The 20345-nt window shown below is 48.6% G+C and overlaps 1 protein-coding gene across 1 annotated transcript; it reads right to left on the minus strand.

Annotated features, from left to right (window-relative positions):
* Positions 1–1320: 1320 nt before the first annotated feature.
* LOC123082531 (importin subunit beta-1-like) lies at positions 1321–4362 on the minus strand. The gene is made up of 3 exons (XM_044504851.1): positions 4215–4362; positions 1672–4136; positions 1321–1590 (listed from the first exon to the last, which is right to left on the minus strand). The coding sequence occupies exons 2-3, from the start codon at positions 4122–4124 to the stop codon at positions 1467–1469; spliced, it is 2577 nt and encodes an 858-aa protein (XP_044360786.1). The 5' UTR covers positions 4125–4136; positions 4215–4362; the 3' UTR covers positions 1321–1466.
* Between the last annotated feature and the right edge of the window lie 15983 nt (positions 4363–20345).

A 20345-nucleotide genomic window follows, 5' to 3' on the forward strand; every position in this document is an offset into this window, starting at 1 on the left:
CCCGCCGCCGCTGTTGCCACGTCCACGGCGACGCTGGCGTCTGCGCCCCTGGTTGGTGTTGCTGGGCGGGGGCGCAAGTGGCGTCGAGGAACTGCCGCGGCCCGCTACGAGAGCGTGCACGGACTGCTGGCGAGCGGACTGCTCGGCGCGGTGCTCTTCAAGCAGGAGGAAGGAGCGCACCTGCGGGAAAGAAGGGAGCGGGACCTGCGAGGTGATGTGCGGGATGGCGGAGTGGTACTGCCGGTTCAGGCCACGGAGGAGGCAGAAGACCTGCTGCGGCTCGGTCACCGGCTGGCCGAGGTCCCGAAGCTGGTCGGTGAACTGCTTGAGTTTGGTGCAGTACGCCATGACCGTCATGTCGCCCTGAACAACGGCGTGGTACTCGGCGTCGAGGTAGACGGCGCGAGCAAGCTGGTTGTCACGGAGGATACCGTCGACGGCCGCCCAGACGGTGAGCGCGGTGTCGTCCGGCTGCATGACGGCGTCGAGGAGCTCTGGCGAAATGGTGGTGTAGAGCCAGTGCACCACGGCGTGGTCCGCCATGTCCCACTCTGGATCGCCGTGACGGTGGACAGCCGTGGAATCGACGTGGTCGCGGAGGCCGAACATGCCGACGATGGTGTCGAAGTGGCGGCGCCACTGTGTGTAGTTGCCGGCGAGGAGGTCGAGAGTGACGGGAACATGAGGACGAATGCCAACCGTCTGCAAGATGGAGGACGGGACGGAGGGCGGGACGGAGGGCGCAGGCGCAGGGCGCACCGGAGCGGGAAGCACCGGGGCGGCAGGAACCGCAGCAACGGCAGTAGCGTTGGCGGGAGGTGGTGGTGGTGCATCGGCTAGGGGAGCGGCGTGAAGGACGCCGGCGACGCCGTGCTGAGAGGAGCGAGGAGAGACGACAGGGTTGTCGTCCATGGTGACGGAAGCAAGACCTGCGACCGGCGCAAAAGGATTGAGCTGGTCGGGGGAGTCTGATACCATGTAAACTGAGAAGATTAGGGAGAACTGATCACCACACTCGATTATGCTCTAGGCAGTGCCATATATACACTTACAGGACGGCAGCCCAGGGAGATCATGGGTGCTTCACTACTAAAGATCGTGCGCCACTAACACTGCAGGAGGGCGCCACGATCACACGCACGCTCTACACCGTATGCCAGCGGCTATACGTATACACATGCGATATACAAGAGCAGTACAGTCTAACAATATATAACAAAAAGATGCTTATATTTCCCCAAAAAGGTTGGGAGGAAATGAATGAACGATTACTGATTCGAGGAAGCGACACACACCTAACTAAGCCTGCAGATCAAGATGGAAGCATGCAAGATTATCATTGCAAGAAGAGGTGCAGAAAATCGATCCCATGCTTATACATACTGAATGATTATCAGCATGATACACCCATAAGCTGATGGATGGATGGATGATTACATGCATGCTGAGCAAATAAAATGCATGCCTTAATTTGTGGCCTCAACCTCCATGACTGCTGACTGAACCTGGATCATGTCCTCGATCCATGACCCAACAATCGACTGAAGATCAGAAAAGGCACCAACCCCAGCGTGCACCACACTTGTATTCCTGAAACAAAAATACGCACATGATCAATGACAAGGAACAGCCAACCAAAACGAAGCAAGGCATTGAGAAAATGATGTGCACCTCCTCTGCTCCTTGCACACAGCTTCACTGAACTCCATTAGAGTCGCCATTACCTTAAACCCAGATTTTGGGTCCTTTATGCCCCGCAATATGCTAGAGTAGGCCTTAAACATTCCCTCTCTAAGCTGGTCGTCATACTCAACCTTACCCTCTTCTGAAACATCAGCACGATATTTTCCGTTGGCAGCTTCTTTAAGCATTTTCATAACAGTCTCTAAGTACCTCTCGAAATTCCGACCGATAGCAAGGGCAATCTCTCCAAAGCATGCCATAATTGAATGTATAAGAGCGACATCTGACATGCCTTTGTAAAGAACGTCCATAATTTGATCACAACATGTCACCGCCACTTTATCTCCCAAGACATGGCAAATATCACACATCACCTCTAAATAAGTTGGAGAGAGCCGCTTCACAGTAAAATACTGCAAGAGCATAGGCATGTGTTCCCCAAAATCTGGACCGATGGAATGAGCAAGAGCACCAATGGCAAGGGCTGCTTTATCACGTGCACTAGAACTATCGCTTGTTAAGGCGCGACACAATAGCAGCAATACACATTGAGCAGAGTCCCTAAGTGCAGATCGTTCGATTATATCCCAGCTGCCCATCTTCTCGATTATGAGTTGAACTAGACCACACAACAAAACCTCAAGAAGGCCACGATTCATCTTGTCACCTGATGAAATTACTACACCATCATGATTGAGCACCATATTCAATCTTCTCATGATACTAGGCATTAACGTTCTAATAGCTAGGGAAGCTTCAAATTCTCTTGTGTTGCTGACTCTTACAATCTCAGTCAATGCTTCATAAGCAGATGCACATGCTAGAAGCCCGAAAGGGGTAGGTTCCGTAGCAGAAAGGAGAGCGTCAATAACAGGCCTAACATAAGGTGAAAGCTCGGGCGAGTTTGGCTTTGACTTTGATTTTGTATCTTCTCCATAACCTCGAGCAAGAAAATATATAGCTCCAGATACTTTCTCGGACACTTCCGGGACATCTTTGCTACTCTCTATCAACACAGCCACGATCCGAGGAAGGTTTGCATTTGTAATGATTCTATTTGGACTAGCTTGAGAATGCCGAAGCTCAAACAACCGTTGTAGGGTCCACGCGGTAGTGCCTCTTACGTGCATGTTTGGGTCTTTCATCATGTCAAGCAACGGGTTGATCACGGGAGCAAGTTTCTTAAGACAGGGACCTTCTAGGATATAACCTAATGCAAACGTAGCTGCCTTGCGACTTTGCCAATCAAGCGCTATGATGTTAACCTCAAAAAACCGCATCACGGGAGGGACAATAGCATCCCCAATACTTATAGCGGCAAGGCTTAGGCATTCCATAGCACTTGTGGATAGGTCTTTGAAGCTATCATCTCTGTCTTGCTTTAAAAGAGTTTCTAGAAGAAGTGGAGCAAGTGAAGAGAGGGGCTTGCCAAGAAAGCCACAATCAGGAGCAAGGACATCATCATCATCATCATCATCATCATCATCATCATCATCACCATCATCATCATCATCATCATCATCATCATCATCATCATCATCACGAAGGTCGTCTTGTCGCCTGATCTCTTCTTGACAAACAGTGGTCCAGAACTCAATAGATTTGAGCGTGACAGATTTCACGCCTCCTTTCAAAGCTTGGGTTGTAAGCCCGAGTATGGTTTCCATGTAGGGCTCTAACTTGGCGTGATGTCTGGATGCAATCGCAGCAAGGCACTCAAAGATCACCTGTCTGAACTCCGCTTCTTCGGATTTAGCGGTATTGAGGACCGCGGCCATTATACGGGTTCTCTCATCATCGTCTTTAAAAATTCTACAAACTTCGTACCGTAGAACGTTACGTAGAGCTCTAACTGCTGCGAGGCGGACATCGCGGGTTAGGTCGTCCTCCACGCGGCTCGCCTCCACGATGAGGGCATTGAGGACGTCGTCCACCTGATCCTGCTTGAGGTACGTGTAGTTATTCTTGAAGACATGCTCCAGCGCCTCAAGGGCCGCCTGCTGCTTTATCGGCGACACGCCCTGCCTTTGTGCCGCGTTGCCCAGCAACCGGTGAAGGAGGTCCGGCCACTCCTCGATACGCGCGAGCTTTGCGATGATCTGCGAGGAGGCGCGCCTGGCGTCGGCAACCGGAGATGCTAGCACCGTTGTGAGCGACGACTCCTTGATCTTGGATCCGATGGATGGATCAACGCTGAACCACCGCTGGACGAGTGGATCATCGATCGGATGGATGTCAGAGGAGCACAACGAGTCGTTGAGGATTGTGCCGGCGAGCCTCCTGGACTCGGCTGGGCTGTCGTCGCTGGAGAGCTCCGACGACAGGCCCACGAGGAAGCTGGGGAGGTCGAGCTCCTGGAGGCGCTTGAGATCGGCCTCTGCCGCTGACCGTACGCCGTTGTCGCGGTGCTGAGCGTCCAGTAGAACCTTGGTGATATCCATGGATGTATGTATCTGCAGCAAACACGGATCAAATAAGCACAAGTCGATCGTCGGTTAGCAAAAGCAAAAGCAGTAAGAAAGTCGACCTACTTTTTTGGATGCTAATGAGGGACGAGCAATGACGGTGAACTGAATTGAGAACGGCGACGACGGGCGTCCGGAGAGAATATGAGGTCGACTGCTTGTTCCCGGGTCGAGGCGATTAGATCACCGCCGTGAGAAGAGAATATGAGGTCGGTTGAGACCTTCCGTGTCGCTCAGGTCAGGTTGAGCCGGCCTAAAAAATAACGCAGTGGGCCCTGCCGCACGCACGAACAAAGCCCAGGCGTATCTTAAAAAAACAATCAGCGCCCGTTTATATCGCACTTTACGCGAGATGGAGCAAGCTCTCGCCTGACCGGCTCTGCGGACGACTGGCAGGCCCGTCATGCGAGTCGGATAGAGGCTAGCTTGCCGGTGAACTCATAGAAGGTCAGCGAGATTGGACTGGCTAAAAACAGTTTAATCCCCCCCCCCCTCCCTCCCGCGACGCTCCCGCGGGCGTCCGGGGGGCAACCCTAGCGCCGCCGCCGCCACCCTCCCCTTCTCTCTCTCCTCCCTCGCCGCCGCCAAGGGGCACGAGCGGGCGAAGCCCGGTCGTCGCCGGCGGCGGCGGGGCCATCTCGTCTCCTTGCGCGGGGGGGTGCGGCGCGGGCCGGATCTCGCCGGTGGGGATGCTGCGCTCGTGCCGGGCGTAGCGGTGCGGCAGCGCTCTGGAGTAGGCCAGCGACGGCGGCGTGGCGTCGGGCGACAGGCGGCATGGTGGTGGTGCAGGCCGGCGGGTGGTGGTGGCGGCGGCTGCTTCGCAGCAGCGCCTCGGCGCCTCGTCTGGCGCTGCGGGTCGCGGGCGGCCCGTCTCGCCGTGGATGTCAGGTGGCGGGGCGGCGCGGCAGCGGTGGAGGTGGGCGGCCCTTGTCCAGCCGGGCCCCTGCGGCTGGACGGCGGCGCTCGGCGCGGGAAGGCCTCCCCGGTGGCCTCTCATGGATGCAGCTCGGCGGTTCCGTGCGCCCTCCTCCTCGGCAGCGGGCGGTTGCGGATCTGGGCATTCGGCCTTGGGGGCTCCTCCTCCTCCTCCCCCTTCCCCCGGCCATCTGGGCTCGGTTCCCCTTGAGGCTGTGGTCGCTGGCGGTTCTGAGGTGGTTGGGCTCATGGATCTTGTCCAAGACGTGACCTTTGGGGCTTCTCGGGGTGGTCCGGTGGCGGGGCGGCGGCCCTGGCGGTGGGAGTCGCGTCGGTCGTAGGCGGACTGCGCGACTCAGATGCGGGCGTGCAACCACGGCCGCTTGGGTGGCATGGTTGCAGGTGGTTGGCCGACCGGGGATGCAGCGGTAGGGTGGAGCACCGGGGTTCATCACTTACCTGTCCGTACACGGGTCGACGGTGGCGGCGTCCGCGGATGTCGTGTTCCTCCCTGTAGGCTCCGTCGTGGTGCTCTCACTCCTCCCGTCGTGTTCCGGGTGAAAACCTGATCTTTGGATCGGACGATGGCGACGGTCCGTGGTCGTGCCCTTCTTGAAGGCATCGTCTCGGAACCCTCGGTCCGGCGTGGTCCGTTGCACTTCTTCCCGGACGATCTCTCATCTTGTGGTAGTCGTTGAAGTTGTGTGTCGGTGCCCGGCATTCTTGTTTCTTGCCTTGGGTTGTGTGGCGTGCGTTTGTATCGGTTATTTGGATGTAAGTGTTGGTGCTTTATTTATAAAGCGGGGGGAAACCCTTTTTCGGCGAGAAGGTCAGCGAAGACGACCAGTCCGATGACCCTACCGCTCGCGCAGGGTCAGCCGATGGCGAGCACGCGCACAACAATGTCGTCGCGGCCATGATGGCGGAAGATCCGGGCTTCCTGAATGAGTAGCGGACGCTACTATTATCCATCCGCAACGCCCGCGTCATCTGCCATGGGCGATGGCGGCTACTCATCATGGCGGAGGAGCGCCATTCACTGTTCGCATAGATCGCTGAGGAGTTGCGCGAAGAGGAGACGCATGCCCACGTGGATCACACCCGGCTGCAACGACCATAAGGCCATCCCATCCACGACCGGCAATGTCCACATGATGGACTCCAGCGACGAAGAGGAGTTGCGACATGGACGCAGCGCTGTCTCGTGTCTCGTGTCTCGTGTCATATTCTTCCCCTCCCGCGGCTTTACTTCTCATGGCTCACGGCCATTGAGCTTCCAGAACAAGGGGAAGACAGGGCATGGAACAAAGACACCTCCACAGCCGGCCAAGATTTTAGATTTTAGACCAGGTTAATAAAGTGCCGTCCGCTTTTGTTTAGTGGAAATATGTAAAAAAAAAGTAATGAATTTGATCCGGTTTAAATAAAAATCGTCTAGCTTGCATGAAAATCCATCCGGTTTGTTCAAATCCCTTTGGAATGCATGTGGGCACGGCTGAATGGTCGGCTCCCCTATCACCTTCCGCGGACATATACAATGTCCATTTGAGGGTCCTTGTTGGAGATGCCCTAATCTACTAACCGTAGTTTGCAAAGTACTGGATTTATACTAAACATTGTTAAACAATGTAATTGTATGTCACGGTCATGTTTATGAACCGTGGTAGCTAGGGCGTGGTGTGCGTTGTAAACTGTTAGGATAGGTTAGATTGTTGTGATATGATCCTATAGTTAGCTTGGAGATCAATCCACACCTAACCTAATCCTAACTCCCTGTAAGCCGCCGGCCTCTGGCCTTTATTAACACGCAACGCGCCCCTGCATCGTGCAAGCGCTTCCAGCTATTGTTACATGGTATACAGAGCCTAGTTCTTCCATCTCATGTAGGTTATGTCATCTTCCTTCTCCTCCCACACCATGGCCATGCCCTCGCTTGCCTCCCTCGGCCACACCATCACGGAGAAACTCACCCGCGACAACTTCCTGGTGTGGAAGGTCCAAGTCCTCCCGCGCATCAGGGACGCGGCGATGATGTGCTACCTTGATGGCTCGATCAGGGAACCCGCTGTTGTCATCGTCACCGAGAAGGACAACAACGGGAAGAAGGAGACCATCGAGATACCTAATCCAGAGCATGCGATCTGGGTTACCCAAGATCAACAGGTGCTTACTTTTTTTCTTGCATCTCTGTCTCGCGAAGTGCTAATGCAGGTGTCCAATCACACCACGGCCGCGGGTGTCTGACAAGCCCTGGTAGAAAGCTTTTCCGCGCAGTCCAGGGAGCGCCAGATTCAGCTTCGCTCGGCCATCGGTAATGCCCACAAGGGCGATCTCTCTGCTTCCGCTTACTTCACAAAGATGAAGGGGCTAGCGGATGAACTTGCTGCTGCAGGAAAGCCCCTGGAAGAGGATGATATCGTCTCGCACATCCTTGAGGGACTCATGCACGAGCCCGATTACAATGGGTTCGTCACCTCCATCGCCACGCGCGCTGCCACCGATCGGCCGATTGGTCTCAGCGAATTTTTTTCGCTACTGCTATCTGCGGAGGCCCGGATCGCTGCCTAGCACGCTGCCTACACCGCTCACCACTCCGCCAACCTAACTGCAAAGGGTGGTCGGGGCGGTTACGGCGGCGGACGCGGCGGTCAGGGTGGCGGACGTGGTGGCTATGGCGGCAGCAACTACTCCGACAACCCACACAACAGTGGCGGAGGTGGTGCGCCGCGCCAACAGGGTGGTGACCGCAGTGACCGCGAACGCTGCCAAATCTGCAAGGAAGAAGGCCACGGTGCGTGGCGCTGCAAGAAACGGTTCGACAAAAGCTACAACAACAACGTGCGCAATCCCGCTGGAGGTGGCGGTGGCGGTGGACGCGGCAATGGTGGGCGTGGTGGCGGCGGCGGGGGTGGCAACTCTCGCGCTGCTAACTCCTACTGCGTGGATACTAACTGGTACCTTGATACCGGCGCCACGGACCACGTTACAGGCGAGCTGGAGAAACTAGCTGTCCGTGATCGCTACACCGGCACCGATCAAATCCACACGGCTAGTGGTCAAGGTATGGATATAGAGCATATTGGTTATTCCGTATTATCTACTCCTTCTGGTTCCTTGCACTTGAACAATATCCTCCATGCTCCTAGTGCCGACCAAAGCCTCCTTTATGCCTATAATCTTATGCGTGATAATGACATATTTATTGAACTTCACCCTGAATTCTTTCTTGTTAAGGATCGCTACCCCCAGAGAACAATTCTGCAAAACAAAAGTAGATGGGGCTTATTCCCCGTGACCGGACGGCAAAGTGCTCCTCCACGCCAAGTCCTTGCTGCCATCAAGCCATCCACCTCACGGTGGCACAAGCGCCTAGGGCATCCGGCTCTTCCGGTAGTTCAAAAGATTCTTCGCGACTTCAACCTTCCTGTCTCGAATAAACAAGATCATGTTCTAGTGTGTGATGCATGGCAGATGGCCAAAGAGCCATCAGTTACCTTATTCTCGTTCAACTAGTGAGTCCACAGCTCCTTTGGAGCTTGTTTTTTCAGATGTTTGGGGTCCTGGACCCGTTTCTGTAGGAAGACAAAAATACTATGTCAGTTTTATCGATGATTTTAGCAAGTTTAGCTGGATATATTTGCTCAAAAATAAATCTGATGTCTTCGAGAAATTTCGTCTCTTCCAAGCTCATGTTGAACGTCTCTTTGATCGCAAGATTATTGCCATGCAAATTGATTGGGATGGGGAATACCAATGGTTGAACTCCTTTTTTGAACGCATTGGCATCACACACCACGTTTCTTGCCCTCATTCTCATCAACAGAACGGCTCCGCAGAGCGGAAACATAGACACATAGTGGAAGTTGGTCTCTCTCTACTTGCTCATGCCTTCATGCCGCTCAAGTTTTGGGACGAAGCGTTCCTCATGGCAGTCTATCTCATTAATCGCATTCCTAGTAGAGTTATCAAGAACCAAACCCCACTAGAAAAGCTATTTGGCACTAAACCCAACTATTCTTTTCTCCGCATTTTCGGCTGTGCTGTTTGGCCCAACTTGTGTCCTTTCAACAAACACAAACTTGAATTTCGGTCCAAGCAATGTGCCTTCTTAGGATACAGTACCCTCCACAAAGGCAATAAGTGTCTCGATATTGCTTCTGGCCGTGTCTATGTTTCTCGTCACGTTGTCTTTGATGAGCAAGTTTTCCCCTTCGCCAAACTCCACTCCAATGCCGGCGCCCAACTTCGTAAGGAGTTACTACTTTTGCCCTCTCATCTCTTACCATCTCCTAGCTTTGGTCAAGAGGGAGCTGATTTTGCTGCTGATCATATGCCTATGTCTAATGCCAATAACCCAGCTAAAAGTGTGCAGGAAACAGAGATGGAAAATATTGAAATTTTTGGTGAAAACTCGTATGATTTTATGCAGCCAACAGGGAGCTCCACAGAAGATCCGCAGGATCTCTCGGGATCAGTTGCTGCAGCGATCCCAGGCGAATCCCCCGCGGGATCCGTGTCCTCTGACGCGGCAGGCGAATCCGCGTCGGGATCCGCACGGTCAGGCGGGCCAGGCGGGCGCACCGAGGCGTTGTCCCCTGGCGGACCGACCCCCGTGCTGTCCCTCAAGTGGGACGATGCGCGCTCTTCTGGCGGGCCGGCTGGGCGAGGCCCACATGGCGTCAGCGGGGCCGGGAGCCCGGAAATCGGTGCGGAGTGGATTGCCTCCCACCCCGCGCCCACTCCGGAACTGCCAAGTGGCAGTTTGTCATCGGCTGCCACACCAAATCCGTCTGCTTCTCTGCAGGCAGCGGATTCAGGATTTTCTGCGCCTGTGCCTGCCTCATCCGACTCCGACGTATCGTCTACGCACAACCGTCTTCAGATCCAGCAAGCCCGGCCAACTCCGCCTCCTCCTGCCCATTCCCGTACTCGGTCACAAAGTGGTATTGTTAAACCCAAGGTTTATAACGATGGGTGTGTCCATTGGGGCTCTTTCTATGCCACATGTGAACCGAAGACGTTGCAAGATGCCCTGGGAGATCCCAAGTGGAAACAAGCAATGGATGAAGAATTTTCTGCTCTTATTGAGAACAACACGTGGTGCCTGGTGCCCCCAGTTAGAGGGAGGAATGTCATTGACTGCAAATGGGTGTACAAGGTCAAGCGAAAATCTGATGGCACCATTGACAGGTACAAGGCACGTCTTGTGGCCAAAGGTTTCAAGCAAAGGTACGAAATTGATTATGAGGATACCTTTAACCCCGTGGTCAAAGCTGCTACTATCAGGTTAATTCTTTCAGTTGCAATATCTCGAAATTGGTGCATGCGACAACTAGATGTTAAGAACGCGTTTTTGCATGGTGTTCTGGAAGAAGAAGTTTTTATGAGGCTGCCTCCTGGGTATGAAAGTTCAGCTTTGCCACGCCATGTCTGCAAGCTTGATAAAGCAATTTATGGCTTGAAACAAGCACCTCGAGCTTAGTACTATTGCATGTACTCCAAGTTGCAGTCTCTTGGGTTTTCTGCTTCCAAGGGAGACACTTCATTGTTCTTTTACCATCGACATGGAATCACCATTTTTATGCTTATTTACGTTGATGATATTATTGTCACCAGCTCCTCCACTAAAGCAGTTGATGCTCTTCTCAAAGATCTGCGCATGGATTTTGTGCTCAAGGATTTGGGCAGTCTTCATTTTTTTTCCTTGGGATTGAGGTAAAGCATGTTACTAGTGGCATTGTTCTGTCTCAAGAGAAATATGTACATGATATCCTTGAGCGAGTGGGCATGAAAGGCTGCAAACCTTCTCCAACTCCTTTATCTACCTCGGAGAAATTGTCTCTTTATGATGGTGCGAAGCTTGGAGCCGAGGACTCCACCAGGTACAGGAGTGTTGTAGGAGCCTTGCAGTATTTGACTTTAACCAGGCCAGATATTTGTTTCTCAGTTAACAAAGTTTGTTAGTTCCTGCATGCTCCTACTAGTACTCATTGGACAACTGTAAAAAGAATTCTTAGGTATCTTCAGGCGACCAAGAGTCATGGTCTCAAACTTGCCAAGTCAGATTCTATGCTTGTTAGTGCTTTTTCAGATGCAGACTGGCAGGCTGTCCCGATGGCCGAAGATCCACTGGAGGCTTTGTAGTGTTTTTTGGTGGTAACTTGATTTCTTGGAGTGCACGTAAGCAAGCTACTGTGTCCAGATCGAGTACTGAAGCTGAGTACAAGGCCTTAGCAAATGCCACTGCTGAGATTATTTGGGTACAGAATCTGTTAACAGAGTTGGGCATTCGTCACTTATCTGCAGCATCACTTTGGTGTGACAATCTTGGTGCGACCTATCTGTCTGCCAATCTTGTTTTTTATGCTAGGACGAAGCATATTGAAATTGATTATCATTTTGTCCGTGAGAGGGTTGCCAACAAGCTTCTGAACATTCGGTTTGTTCCTACTGGTGATCAAGTGGCGGATGGTTTTACTAAACCACTATCACTGCGGCAGCTGGAGGTTTTTAGACGCAATCTCAACTTAGATAGTTGTGATTGAGGGGGAGTGTTAAACATTGTAATTGTATGTCACGGTCACGTTTATGAACCATGGTAGCTAGGGCGTGGTGTGCGTTGTAAACTGTTAGGATATGTTAGGTTGTTGTGATATGATCCTATAGTTACCTTGGAGATCAATCCACACCTAACCTAATCCTAACTCCCTGTAAGCTGCCGGCCTTTGGCCTTTATTAACACGCAACGCGCCCCTGCATCGTGCAAGCGCTTCCAGCTATTTTCACAAACATTTCTCCAACGAAGCTGCATCTGATAATAAAAGTGGGAGAATTTGTGTGCGGGAAGTATGAATGAATCTATATTTCATATGGTGGTGAGAAATACATTGTCCACAAAAGAGGGTACAAGCATGCGTGGCTCTCTTTACTCACATTGCGTTGCATAGAGAAAATGTAAGTAAAATGGACGCATCAGTTTCTGTAGGCCAATTTTTGTCCAAAATTCGTTTTTTTTTGTATTTTGGATAGATGGGTGGGGCGCGATGCAGGTAGCTCAAAAACAAACTTCGCCTGGGAACCGGGTGAAAGATGATGATGCTCGGTTCATTATAAATCAATTTCTCCTCACTAATAGATCTTCAGCTCTAATGCTCCGCAACATCCACGAGATTACTAGAAAGTCTTAAATTTTGTAACAAATGGTTCTTCTCGAGACAGTCTTTCGCCCGATTTATATATAAATCAACATCCAAACAAAATACGCGGCCGATCAATACAAAATGGTGAGGCGACCCCATACAACGTCGATCCTAGAATAACTAGATCACGCACAACGCTACCAAACAAGAACATATGAAGAACTAAGTACAACGCCACCCTATGCCCTAACACACCTAAGCTCCGCGACAACGCCCTCAAGAGGGATAACTGCGCAAAACGTTGCCACTGCCGAGTCCAGAGCGGACAAAGGTCTTCACCCGAAATCCTGATAAGGATAGGAGCACCTCGACAACGTCTTCGGAAAGGGAGTGGCGCCCGAGAGCGTCACCGTCGTCGGCGCCAAAGCGTGGAGCTTTCACTTAGTAGCTCCCCGTGCCACCAAGAGGGCTCGATCAAAGATACGATCTTCAACCAGGACTCTCTAGGCCTGAGGACAGCCCTGAGTAAGACAGGTTCTCAAGATTAATTTTCACAAAGGTAAGTCGTCACTTAATATCCGCAGTAATGAGCAATGACACTTCCTTAATTCTTTGGAGTCGTTATTAATCTCCCAAACTTAATTGGTTCCTGTCTGTAAAATCCGTGCAAGATATTGTGTGGCTTTCAATATTACCCAGGCCTAGTGGCTTTGATTTATCTTAAAAAACAAGGACAACATGCGGCGATATCACAAAAAACAAAAATCTGTTATGCTTCTGTGGACAACCCTTTTTGACGCACTACATAGGGAAGAAACTTCCCACCCTAAATAAAAACAAAAACCATATTTTTGGTAAGCTTCTTAGACTCCTTGGTAGGCCTGAAGATGGATCTCACCTCTGATTCGTTTAAAGGGAAGTCGCTAGTAACATATATGATAAAACCTTGAAAAATCCACATGTGATAAAGGATGCAATGTCACCTCCGTGTGTGGTGTCCGCTAATGTCAGGATGGGTGAAACTGAATACCGATGGTTCATTTGCAGAGGATGGCACGACTGGAGCTGTTATGGTGCTGCGAGATGATATAGATCGCATTATTTACTCAGCATGTACACAACTCTTCTCTTGCCGAGAAACACATGAATCTGAACTTTGTGCTTGCATGGAAAGACCGTCTTTTGCCATTCAAAGGAGTGACTTGCCAATTATAGTTGAAATGGACTCCATCGTCGCTGTCAAGCTTCGGATCTTAATAGATCGATTTATTCTTTTATAGTTAGAGAGATTAAGCACCTTATGTCTCTTCGTGATTCCTATGTTACTCGTGTAATCACAATCAAAATAAGGTTGTTGATATAGCTTAGATAAATTTGCTAGACTAGAGGGTAGGACGATGACTTGGATTGGTTTTGGCCCGATAAAGCTAGCCAAATCTGATAGTACGGACAGTGTGATCTGTGTAATACATGAGTTTACCCGCAAAAAAAAGTTTATTTCAAAAATATTTTCAGAATTTATTGACTTTTTATTTAATTACAATTTTTTGCTTTTATGGTTTTCTAAATCTATACCTACTAATAAAGCAAGGTGCGTTTCTTCAATATTTTCATCCATTCACCGCAGAAAATAATTTTTTTCTATTCGAGGTGGTACTAAATTTTTGTGCGTCTCTCCACTAGAAAAGACAAAAAAATTCTACAGAATTCCGCAATTGGGCTGGGCTCACTCGAGCCCAACAAAGCCAACCCAGTAATTATCCTGCCCACGCGTTGGGAATACCTTATTTGTCGCACAAGGCAACAAATTGTTGAAAGTATGCACAGGTCGCCTAAGACTGGGCCGACCCGTTTTTGTTTTTTCAGTGTTCTGTATCTATTTTCCTTTTTCCATTCCTTTCCTACTAATAAACCAAGGTGCGTTTCTCTATTTTTTTCATCAGTTCACTGCAGAAAAAAAAATCCTATTCGAGGTTGTACTAAATTTTGGTTTATCTGTTTCATTTTCGTTTTCCCCTTCTTTTTTTATTTTCCATAAAGTAAAAATATACAAAATATATTCAGAATTTCAAAGATTGTTTAAATATTCAAAAATCAGCATTACCAAATTCTATTCCTGTTTTTAAAAATATTAGAACCTTAAAAAAAGCTGGCATCAGAATTTCCTAAACATTGAAAAAAATATTGCCATTTTAAAAATCTATTTCAAAATTGTTCGTGATTGTTTTGTAAATTAATATTTTATAAAATGTTCCATATTCAAAAACAAATTCCTGTTTTAGTAAAAAGTTAACAAAAACAAAATAATATTTGCGACCAAGCAAACATTTAAAAGAATTGTTCTCAAAATTGTATTTTTTATAAAAGGTTCATGTTTTCAAAAAATTAATTTTGAATTTCAATAACTATTCCCATTTCTAATTTTGTTTGTGTTTTTCCAACATTATATGGATTTTCAAAAAAAAAAACTGTCACAAAATTGTCCGGGCTTTCAATTTTTTTGACGTTTCAAGAATATTGTGCTGTTCATATTTCTTAGAATGTTCAATAAATAAATAAATAGATCAAATCTGATGCTATCATATTTTATTAAATTTACGCGCTGGCCATGGCTTAGCAGCGTGCGTTTGTTCTATCCTGGTTGGATATAAATTAAAAAAATTGTGGGCATGTGCCAATAAAAGAGAATATTTTGTTTGGCTCAAATTAGAAAAAAATGTGGATACATGAGCGCTAAAATAATCAAAGAGAATAGAACGTCATAATGAAGGGACACTCATGCCTGATTATGCTTATGCAAGAGGATTTATGCGCTGTAATTAGTAATCCATCCGGTTATGCTATCGTAGGAGAGTGGTCAAAGCAACCGTGACCCGATGGTCGTCACACATCCACCAGATGAGGAGGCATACACAACCCTGAGATGGAGGCGGATGTGAAAGAAAAAGGCATGAGTTGGGTGCTCGCCACCATGCCTACAAACTCCACCACTATCTAGATTTCATGGGCCAAACATGTCCAGCGAGAAGACCGCAACTCCTTGCTTTGTCACCTACCATTATGGAGATCGTCTTCCCCTCGAGTTAGGGTTTTGTTCTCCTCCCGGCGGCGCCTCGGCATCGATGTCAAGACCGCGATCCCCTCCGCCTCTCCTCCACCGATTGCCGGCGTCTTTGGACGGCTGACAAGCGTGGTCGGAAGGGTTCGGCTTAGGGAACCTCCCCGCCTGTGGAATCTGTGTTCTCTCAGGCAAGAGATCCGATGATGGGCTCGACGTCTGCATCTGATGCGGCGATGAGCGAGATTGAAGCGATGATGAAGGAACTGGGGTTGAAGGAGGATGATCTGGTTGACGTTGTGGTAGAAGATGGTGACATCCCAAAGGAAGTTGCCCGCTGCATGACAATAGCTCGAGTGGACACGGACAAACAGTATAGCCAATACCGGTTCTATGCAACATGCGTGTCGCCTGGGATCTAGCGAAAGAGGTAAAATTTCGGCCGCTCGAAGAAAACTTATACACCCTGCAATTCTCCTGCCTCGGTGACTAGGAAAGAGTTATGGAGGATGGACCTTGGACTTTCAAGGGCAACGCAGTCGTCATAGAGCCGTATGATGGAATCACCAGGCCATCGTCGATAGAACTAAACAAAATTGAGATGTGGATCCAAATCCACGATCTTCCAGAGCTCTTCTTTGGCCTGATCAAGTCCCTGGCTGCTACCGTAGAAGAGTTCATCTTTGCTGAACCCAAGTCTCAGGATTTTGAAGGAAATTTCTTCAGGGTCAGAATCAAAGTGGATGTTACTAAACCCCTAAAGAATGTTGTTTCTTTGGTAGTAAAAAGGAAGAGGGAGATCTTTAGGGTGAAATATGAGAGGCTACCCGACTGATGCGCCGTTTGTGGCATGCTAGGGCACTTGTACAAAGAGTGCGGCAATGGGATTCACCCCCCATCGGAGTTAGTGTTCAAAAATCTCCAAGCTGTCTGGTTCAAAGGGCCAGGCCGTGGCCCGGGAGCGGAAAGTGTTGGGGAACATAGTCATTTCAAAAAAATTCCTATGCACACGCAGGATCATGGTGATGCACAACAACGAGAGGGGAGAGTGTCGTCCACGTACCCTCGTAGACCGTTAAGCGGAAGCGTTATGACAACGCGGTTGATGTAGTCGTACGTCTTCACGATCGACCGATCCTCAGTACCAAATGCACGACACCTCTGATGAAGCTATGTACCTACGGTAGGGTCATGGATCTGTCCAAGCCCCAAGGACATCTCAAAAGGAACCAGAAGCGGCCGAAGCAAAATCATCATCCACTCGACCGTGAAGCTATGTTCCACTTGTTGGGTTTCGTAGTAATTTCAAAAATTTTCCTACGCGCACACAGGATCATGTGATGCATATCAACGAGAGGAGAGTGTTGTCTACGTACCCAACGCAGACCGACTGCGGAAGCAATGACACGACGTAGAGGAAGTAGTCGTACGTCTTCACGATCCAACCGATCAAGCACCGAAACTACGGCACCTCCGAGTTCGAGCACACATTCAGCTCGATGACGATCCCCGGACTCCGATCCAGCAAAGTGTCGGGGAAGAGTTTCGTCAGCACGACGGCGTGGTGACGATCTTGATGAACTACAGCAGCAGGGCTTCGCCTAAACTCCGCTACAGTATTATCGAGGAATATGGTGGCAGGGGGCACCGCACACGGCTAAGGAATCGATCACGTGGATCAACTTGTGTCAACTTGTGTGTTTAGAGGTGCCCCTGCCTCCGTATATAAAGGAGCCAAGGGGGGAGGAGGCGCCGGCCAGGAGGAGGTGGCGCAGGAGGAGTCCTACTCCTACCGGGAGTAGGACTCCCCTCCAATCCTATTCCAACTAGGATTCCCAAGGGGGAAAGAGGGAGAGGGGTGGCCGGCCACCTCTCCTAGTCCTAATAGGACTAGGGGAAGGGGGAGGCGCGCAGCCCCCTTGGGCTGCCCCTTTCTCCTTTCCACTAAGGCCCATGATGGCCCATATGGCTCCCGGGGGGTTCCGGTAACCTCCCGGTAACCCGGTAAAATCCCGATTTCACCCGGAACACTTCCGATGTCCAAACATAGACTTCCAATATATCAATCTTTATGTCTCGACCATTTCGAGACTCCTCGTCATGTCCGTGATCACATCCGGGACTCCGAACAACCTTCGGTACATCAAAATGCATAAACTCATAATATAACTGTCATCGTAACCTTAAGCGTGCGGACCCTACGGGTTCAAGAACAATGTAGACATGACCGAGACACGTCTCTGGTCAATAACCAATAGCGGGACCTGGATGCCCATATTGGCTCCTACATATTCTACGAAGATCTTTATCGGTCAGACCGCATAACAACATACGTTGTTCCCTTTGTCATCGGTATGTTACTTGCCCGAGATTCGATCGTCGGTATCCAATACCTAGTTCAATCTCGTTACCGGCAAGTCTCTTTACTCGTTCCGTAATACATCATCTCACAACTAACATATTAGTTGTAATGCTTGCAAGGCTTATGTGATGTGTATTACCGAGAGGGCCCAGAGATACCTCTCTGACAATCGGAGTGACAAATCCTAATCTCGAAATACGCCAACCCAACATCGACCATTGGAGACACCTGTAGTACTCCTTTATAATCACCCAGTTACGTTGTGACGTTTGGTAGTACCCAAAGTGTTCCTCCAGTAAACGGGAGTTGCATAATCTCATAGTCATAGGAACATGTATAAGTCATGAAGAAAGCAATAGCAACATACTAAACGATCAGGTGCTAAGCTAATGGAATGGGTCATGTCAATCAGATCATTCTACTAATGATGTGACCTCGTTAATCAAATAACAACTCATTGTTCATGGTTAGGAAACGTAACCATCTTTGATTAACGAGCTAGTCAAGTAGAGGCATACTAGTGACACTTTGTTTGTCTATGTATTCACACATGTATTATGTTTCCGGTTAATACAATTCTAGCATGAATAATAAACATTTATCATAAAATAAGGAAATAAATAATAACTTTATTATTGCCTCTAGGGCATATTTCCTTCAGTCTCCCACTTGCACTAGAGTCAATAATCTAGATCACATCACCATGTGATTAACATCGATAGTTCACATCATCATGTGACCAACACCCAAAAGGGTTTACTAGATTCAGTAATCTAGTTCACATCACTATGTGATTGACACCCAAAGAGTGATCATGTTTTGCTTGTGAGAAAAATTTAGTCAACGGGCCTGCCAAATTCAGATCCGTATGTATTTTGCAAAATTCTATGTCTGCAATGCTCTGTACGGAGCTACTCTAGCTAATTTCTCCCACTTTCAATATGTATCCAGATTGAGACTTAGAATCATCTGGATCAGTGTCAAAAACTTGCATCGACGTAATCCTTTTACGACGAACCTTTTGTCACGTCCATAATCGAGAAACATATCCTTATTTCACTAAGGATAATTCTGACCGCTGTCCAGTGATCTACTTCTAGATCACTATTGTACTCCCTTGCCAAATCAGTGCAGGGTGTACAATAGATCTGGTACACAGCATGACATACTTTATAGAACCTATGGCCAAGGCATAGGGAATGACTTTCATTCTCTTTCTATCTTCTGCCGTGGTCGGGCTTTGAGTCTTACTCAACTTCACACCTTGTAATACAGGCAAGAACTCTTTCTTTGACTGCTCCATTTTGAACTACTTCAAAATCTTGTCAAGGTATGTACTCATTGAAAAAACTTATCAAGCGTCTTGATCTATCTCTATAGATCTTGAAGCTCAATATGTAAGCAGCTTCACTGAAGCCTTTCTTTGAAAAACTCCTTTCAAACACTCCTTTATGCTTTACAGAATAATTCTACATTATTTCCGATCAACAATATGTCATTCACATATACTTGTCAGAAATGTTGTAGTGCTCCCACTCACTTTCTCGTAAATACAGGCTTCACCGCAAGTCTGTATAAAACTATATGCTTTGATCAACTCATCAAAGTGTATATTCCAACTCTGAGATGCTTGCACCAGTCCACAGATGGATCGCTGGAGCTTGCACACTTTGTTAGCTCCCTTTGGATCGACAAAACCTTCTGGTTGCATCATATACAACTCTTCTTCCAGAAATCCATTCAGGAATGCAGTTTTGACATCCATTTGCCAAATTTCATAATCATAAAATGCGGCAATTGCTAACATGATTCGGACGGACTTAAGCATCGCTACGGGTGAGAAGGTCTCATCGTAGTCAATTCCTTGAACTTGCCGAAAACCTTTTGCGACAAGTCGAGCTTTGTAGACAGTAACATTACCATCAGCGTCAGTCTTCTTCTTAAAAATCCATTTATTCTCAATTGCTTGCCGATCATCGGGCAAGTCAACCAAAGTCCATACTTTGTTCTCATACATGGATCCCATCTCAGATTTCATGGCTTCTAGCCACTTTGCGGAATCTGGGCTCACCATCGCTTCTTCATAGTTCGTAGGTTCATCATGATCTAGTAGCATGACCTCCAGAACAGGATTACCGTACCACTCTGGTGCGGATCTTACTCTGGTTGATCTACGAAGTTCAGTAGTATCTTGATCTGAAGTTTCATGATCATTATCATTGGCTTCCTCACTAACTGGTGTAGGTGTCACTGAAACAGTTTTCTGTGATGAACTACTTTCCAGTAAGGGAGCAGGTACAGTTACCTCGTCAAGTTCTACTTTCCTCCCACTCACTTCTTTCGAGAGAAACTCCTTCTCTAGAAATGATCCATTCTTAGCAACAAATGTTTTGCCTTCGGATCTGTGATAGAAGGTGTACCCAACAGTTTCCTTTGGGTATCCTATGAATACACATTTCTCCGATTTGGGTTCGAGCTTATCAGGTTGAAGCTTTTTCACATAAGCATCGCAGCCCCAAACTTTAAGAAACGACAACTTTGGTTTTTTGCCAAACCATAGTTCATAAGGCGTCGTCTCAACGGATTTTGATGGTGCCCTATTTAACGTGAATGCGGCCGTCTCTAAAGCATATCCCCAAAATGATAGCGGTAAATCTGTAAGAGACATCATAGATCGCACCATATCTAGTAAAGTACGATTACGACGTTCGGACACACCATTA

This window comes from Triticum aestivum, chromosome 4A (genome assembly GCF_018294505.1).
Source record: "Triticum aestivum cultivar Chinese Spring chromosome 4A, IWGSC CS RefSeq v2.1, whole genome shotgun sequence".
Taxonomy (NCBI): domain Eukaryota; kingdom Viridiplantae; phylum Streptophyta; class Magnoliopsida; order Poales; family Poaceae; genus Triticum; species Triticum aestivum.

What these genes read in the sequence shown, in the direction of transcription:
- LOC123082531 (XM_044504851.1), bottom strand. Translation starts at nt 4,124, where the DNA reads ATGGATATCACCAAGGTTCTACTGGACGCTCAGCACCGCGACAACGGC. An exon ending in GTGTGCAAGGAGCAGAGGAG is followed by an intron (nt 1,591 to 1,671) that starts GTGCACATCATT and finishes TTTTTGTTTCAG; the next exon opens with GAATACAAGTGTGGTGCACG.